Source organism: Archocentrus centrarchus, chromosome 8 (genome assembly GCF_007364275.1).
Source record: "Archocentrus centrarchus isolate MPI-CPG fArcCen1 chromosome 8, fArcCen1, whole genome shotgun sequence".
Classification (NCBI taxonomy): Eukaryota; Metazoa; Chordata; class Actinopteri; order Cichliformes; family Cichlidae; genus Archocentrus; species Archocentrus centrarchus.
The window spans coordinates 3,461,117-3,467,242 of record NC_044353.1 but is presented as its reverse complement, the minus strand read 5'-3'; the positions used below and the strand labels follow the sequence as shown (position 1 = coordinate 3,467,242).

The window sequence follows — 6,126 nt, the reverse complement described above, 5'->3', positions numbered from 1 at the left end:
GCAAAATAAAAAGCTAGAATAAAGCTGCTCTGGTGTGTGTGACACATGCTCACAGTTTAAGTGATAAAAAGAACATGAAGGCATAAAACCTCCACCGCTGATTTAATGAGGATCTTTTATTCCACTGGAATGATCTTCTTATCTTTCTAATTAAGCACTTTTTCCCCTTCGCAGCAAATATTTAGTAACCTCAGATCAGGAGACATCTTTAATTTAGAGATTTATTTTAAAAAAATACAGACAGGAGATGCTAATAACTATGTACAGCAGTGAAAGGAAAAGCCTGGTGGAAGATTACACAGACGTCATCGGCTCCGTTTCTCACTTCTTGGACAACTTGGCCTGTTTGTTTTTCGGAGGCGCCCACTTCAAACACATCGTGTCCACTGAGAACGAGACGAGAAAGAACACACAAAACGCACAACGTTAGAAAGTTCACTGCAGGCTAAAACACTGAGGGGGGGGCAGTGCTCAGATCTGAGACCCTGACTCCTCTGTGTGCACCGTGCAGAGAGCAACACTGCAGAACAGTCTCTGAATCCATAAACTAATAGATTTAATCTCTCATTACTGGAGTTTATTTTTAGGGTGACAGCTGCACATCAGAGCCAGCAAACTTTGATCCTCACACATTTAAACGTGAAACTTAAGAAGGTGTTAGAATGAACGTATTGGCTGCACACACTCTGTGACCAACACCGATGTGCTGTGAAGCTTTCACAGCTGATTTAACTCCAAACTTTTCATCAGGTCCTGTTTTCCACAAAACATGAGCTCAACACGTGCAGTTAAAAACAAAAACATCTGGGCTAATCATCCAGGTGTGCCGCGTGTGCTCGTACCTGTGATTGGTGGTTTCTTGTACTGGGCGCTCTTCAGGTGCTCCTCCACCAGTTTGGGCGTCACACAGATAACGTGCTGACCTTTCCAGTATTTCACCATGTTGAGCGACTGCAGCGTGCTGATGATGTCACTCTGCGTGATGCTGGTCATCTGGCTGAGAGAGCAGAGAACAGTAAAATCAGAGACGGCAGGGAACGGTCCTTCCTCCCGGGTTTTGGTTTCTCATTTTTAATAGTTTATGATCACGTAAACAACATGGAAAGTTCTGAATGTGTTTGCTATAAAAATGCATTACAACAGCAGCAGAGCTTCAGATTTCTCTGAGCCGCCAAAGATTTTCAGGTGCACATTTCTAAGAATCCCAGAGGGTGCTGCAGAAATTTCATCTTTTCATAAAAGCCGTCCTCGTCGTATATGTTCAGCTAACAGGTCACTATGTTTGCAGTGAAAAAGCAGTCGTGTTTTTGTGCGTCTACCTGAGATCTTTGATGGACAGTGTTCCTCTGAAGTCCCGTAGGATCTCTAGCAGAACCCAGGACCAGTAGCTTCGGTAGCTGAGCTTCCCCAGATCAGAGAGCGGCTTCTCTGGAGACCCCACCGTGTTCTCCAGCTTAGACAGCTCGTAACCTGCAGCGCAAAAAGGCGTGTTATTAGAGCTGCTGCCAGCGAGCATTTCTGCTTCATCGCTTGTTTTGTTTGGTGTAATCAAGCTGTAAGACACTGGAACATGGAACTCCCATCCATCCATCCGTCCATCCATCCATCCGTCCATCCATCCATGTTCTTCAGCTTATTAAACTGGGATGGAGCGAGAGGTGGGGTACGGGGCTAACACAGAGATCACTACTCACACCTAGAGCCAATTTAGACTCACTCATTAACCTAACATCCATGTCTTTGGACTGTGTTTGACTGGGTCTGTATTTACTAAAGAGTGTGTGTGTGTGTGTGTGTGTGTGTGTGTGTGTGTGTGTGTGTGTGTGTGTGTGTGTGTGTTTTCAACCTCCATCTCTGAAATATTCCTGCAAATCTTTCCAGAACTTTGAGTAAACCTGCAAACAAACTGAACCGATCACATAAGCTCCAGTTCTGGATGTCTGAGGCGCGATCGTGCTGGCACATCACTGCGTACAGCGCACCAATATTCCTAAATGAGCGCACAAATGAATGGATGCATTGAAAGATTTGGCCATGTGCTCCAGTGTAGTAGCATGAGTTATAGTTTTCTGACAGAACCAATCAGCAGCAGCCTATCAAAAATAATAGTTCAATTTAAATGACAACTTAAAGTGGATCCTGCAGATAAGAAGGCGAAACACAACGAGCTGGAAGGTGGACAACACAATCGGCTATCGAAGCGTAAAAGTGGCGGGGAAAGAGCTCGTCACCGAGGTGCATAGTCAGCCTCATCTTAGGCAACCCCCAGACCCCCGGCCTTTCACACACCTGCAAAATCTATCCAGGACTGAAGCTCATTGGTGGAGGGAATTAGGCTTCCAGTCGGCTTCACTGCAGCTTTCAGTTTTATTACAAACATGAAACAACTTATTTGAATCACATATGAAAGTCCCAACTTTTAAATAAAACCTTCAAGGAAGCTTAGATATCTCACACACACACACACACACACACACACACACACACACACACTTACTTACTGAAAGCTATGAGGAACTTCCCGTAGCCTCTGCGTTGATAAGGCGGTAGTGTGAGTATACACGCCACGTTATTCCCGTCTGGAGACTCTTTCTCCTGCAAAAAAAGAAAAACAGTCATGATGATGAGTCTAAAATTAATGAGGAAACCATCTTTGAGGTCTGCACGCTGTAAAAACACAGCAAAACGTGCCGTCTGAGCCCTCGCTGCTGAGACTCACTTTGGAGAAGTAGCCGACGATGTGCGCTCCCTGTTTGTTGACTTCAGTGAGGATGTAGAAGATGAAGGGCTCCACGTCAAAATAAAGCGTCTTGTGGTCAAGAAATAATTTTGCTAGTAGACAAAGATTCTGACAGTAGATCTGCAGACAGAGACCAACAGTCAGCGACAGGCCGCAGAACCCGTCAGAGGGCTCACGTGCTCAGGTGTGCTCACCTTGTGGTCTCTCCCGTCCACTTCAAACACCGATATGTTGCTCCTCCTATAAATCTCTTTGCCCGGAGGCTGCCTCCACTGACAGTGTGACTGAGGAGGCAAAAGGTCAAAGGTCAAAAACATTACTCATTGATGATGAATACTGCCTGATTTAACAAATGGAACCAGAATAATGACAAAAATACAAATTTAGATCCACATAAAAACTTCCTTTGTGCAGCAGGAGGCGGCACTGAGTCAGAGCAGTAGGAATTTACTGAGTTGATTCATTTTGTGAGTTTCATCAGGGTGAATTACTGTGTGTGCTGGATGCACAAACTCAACGAGTCTACAGCGTTCCTGACAGGAAGAGGAACTGAGCCCCGTTTTCACACCTGGGTGTTTTGTGCAGGTGAAGCGACGGGACAGGAAGCTGCTGCACCTGTCACGAAAAACATGGATTACACGCCTGAAGATGAGCTGGAGTTCTGGGTGGGATTTCAAAGCCATGTGACACCGACAGCTGGTGCGGTTCCATCAGTGCACGCAGCTGCTTCGCTTTCACCATCACGGGGGATTTACACTGCAGGTCCATCATAACCACAGACCCTTCTGAAAACCTACACCTGACATGCTCCACCCTGGAAATGTAAATGAGCGTCGCATCGACACATCTGTAAATATTATGACTGGCCTGTTCAGTACTTTGGATTTTAGTACTTTAGTTCAGTACTCTTATCCATTTCCAGGTATTTCTTCACCTCAGTTCTTGAATGGATCAGTGAGAGAAGAATAATGATCCCCTCAATATAAAAACTCACAGATGTCAACAAATTCCTGGCTGGAGATTGCTGAAACTACCAGGATGGATGAGGAGGAAGGCATGAAGAAGAGGAAAAACCTGAGGGACAAATGTGTAATTAACACGTAACGCAGCACACTCGAGCATAAATGCTGGCGACGTCACTCTACAAAAGGTTCCCAGCAGAAGTCTCAATCAGCTGTCAGGAGCAGCATCAGCTCAATGAAAACAAACTGTGAGCTGCAGGTCTCTTCACAAGCAGATGGTGTCACAGTTTAAATACTGAGGAGCACTTCTGGGTTTGATCCCTGGAGGCAAAGATGCATCACTTGGTAGCTCTTTTTTTTGGTGAAGTACTGTGGGGGGGTTACATTCTCTGTGGCATCAGCCAGAAGGACCACCAAGCTGCACACATGAAAACTGGACTTGCTGAACAGCATCTTGTGTTAAAATTTCCATCAGATTTATCAGATTTGTGAATAACTGACATTAATTCCCATGACAGGACCATGTTAGTGTGATGTTTTTAAGAATCTCCTCAGGCTGAAAAAAATCCAGAACTATCCTCTAACGCTCTTCTTCAACCACGTCCCCCCCCCCTTACCCATTTCAAAAGTCATTCAATGACCCAATAAACATGGCAGAGAAGTAGCTATGACTCCATGAGACGCGCACACACACACACTCAAACGTCCTAAGGTGAGGTGACAGCTGGACTGACCAGGTGATATCTGAACGTCTTCTCGTACTTCATGTACTTGAGGCAGTACTCGCAGATCCACAGCTTGGGCTGCTTGCCGTAGTCCTCAGGAAACGGTGAGAAGTACCAGGCGTCGATCTCAAAGTTTCCGATCTGGATCTTATCCACATATTTCACTTTGGTGATCTGAACATGAGTGAAATGATTAGCTTATTAACCAAATGACAGAAATGGTGTAAAAAGAGGAAGTAAGAAAAGTGGCTCTAATTACACACCGCCTCATGCTCCTTCTCAAGCGCAGCGGTCGTTGGATCCATCTCTGCATACGTCTGCAGAGAAAAGCTCCATGAGATGACTGAAACACCACAAAGCTCATTAAATAGCTCACACACTCTCTACCTTCTGCACATGGTTGATCTCATCGTGCTTGCGCTTCTGGTTCCGGGTGATCTTCCTCTCGGGCTGGTCACCCAGATCTCCAACGCCGCCGATCTCCGTGCTCTTTCTCACTGCGTCCTTCACCGTCTTCGTGAGTGCCAGGCGGGACTTACCCACCCACTCATCAAGGCGCCTATTAACTGCAAGCATGCAGAGAAAGACAGAGGACCACAGGTTCAAGAGAAGGAGCAGGGCCTATCTCTGCAATATGAGCGAGTATACAAAAATATTATACAGTAGTCTTGTACTTACATCCGACATAGTGGACATAAAACTCCTCCCTGCCCTCCTGCTCGTTCAGTCGGGACTGAATAACCTCTGCTGTGTCTGCAAAAGGAGCAACAACCATCTGATGAGACTCACCGCCGGTACCAGCAGCTTCTCACCGAACTCCGTTCAGACTGAGACTTGAATGATTGGCTGCCTTTTATCAGCCAATAAACTTAATATATGCTGACTGTTAAACTCTCACTTATTATGCTCGGATGTATTACTGAATTCGGCAAAGATATAATCAGACAAAATGACACTTTAGGGTGTTTATTGTGGTTATGTCATAGATTGGGGGGGGGGGGGGGGGGGGGGGTGTTGTTTAAAGTGTCAGTGTTTAAACACTCAAAGCGAATTTTCTAGAAATCCCCAAAAAGCTCCCCTCAGCTAAAAATGGCTGGATTACGCTTTAGGACTAATGCCATTTGGGACTTTATGCGAGTCATTTAAATTTCTCTTTGGACATTTTTAACTGCTTGGTGGGAGTTTTTCACCCAAACTGAAGGACTGACTCCACAAAAACACGACAGCTAACAAGCCAACGAAAGTCAGGAAGAAACAGCAGAGCAAAGTGGTCACTCACGCCACGTCTTGTCGGCTCTTTGACATAAATAAGTCTCTCCGATTTCCACCGAGACCTCCTGCTCCCTTCCGCCGCCGAGCACCCCTCCTCCGTCCGGGGTGTGCTGACTACTCGAGCTCCCTGCGTCTCTGGAGCGGCCGAGGCCGTCCGCCTCATCCTCTTCTCCTCCACTGCCGTTAGAGGAGCACGCAGCCGGGATGCTGCCGTCTAGCTCTCCCCGCTCACCTTCCATATGACTCGAATCCATGTCCACGTCCATCCTGGGCTCCGAGTCCTTGTTATTAGCGTAGCCCTTGTGAAAGTCACTCCCGCCAGTCATAACCTCACCCGTTTAAAACCAGCCACGCACGCCTCTGCGCAGCTCAAAGATAGGACGGCCTAAACGGAGGAAAACGGCCAAGATGGCGTAGGTTACGATCC

The 6,126-nt window shown here is 46.4% G+C and overlaps 1 protein-coding gene across 1 annotated transcript; it reads right to left on the bottom strand.

Moving 5' to 3' along the window:
- Nucleotides 1-207: 207 nt before the first annotated feature.
- Nucleotides 208-6,126, bottom strand: kat8 (K(lysine) acetyltransferase 8). Its single transcript, XM_030736520.1, has 11 exons — nucleotides 5,707-6,126; nucleotides 5,106-5,180; nucleotides 4,815-4,993; nucleotides 4,691-4,744; nucleotides 4,437-4,601; nucleotides 2,935-3,024; nucleotides 2,720-2,860; nucleotides 2,502-2,595; nucleotides 1,320-1,470; nucleotides 843-997; nucleotides 208-386 (listed from the first exon to the last, which is right to left on the bottom strand). Exons 1-11 carry the CDS (start codon nucleotides 6,023-6,025, stop codon nucleotides 322-324), a joined length of 1,488 nt encoding a protein of 495 aa, XP_030592380.1. The 5' UTR covers nucleotides 6,026-6,126; the 3' UTR covers nucleotides 208-321.

What these genes read in the sequence shown, in the direction of transcription:
- kat8 (XM_030736520.1), bottom strand. Translation starts at nt 6,025, where the DNA reads ATGACTGGCGGGAGTGACTTTCACAAGGGCTACGCTAATAACAAGGAC. An exon ending in GAAGTTCCTCATAGCTTTCA is followed by an intron (nt 1,471 to 2,501) that starts GTAAGTAAGTGT and finishes TTTGCGCTGCAG; the next exon opens with GTTACGAGCTGTCTAAGCTG. An exon ending in CAAGAAACCACCAATCACAG is followed by an intron (nt 387 to 842) that starts GTACGAGCACAC and finishes TCTCGTTCTCAG; the next exon opens with TGGACACGATGTGTTTGAAG.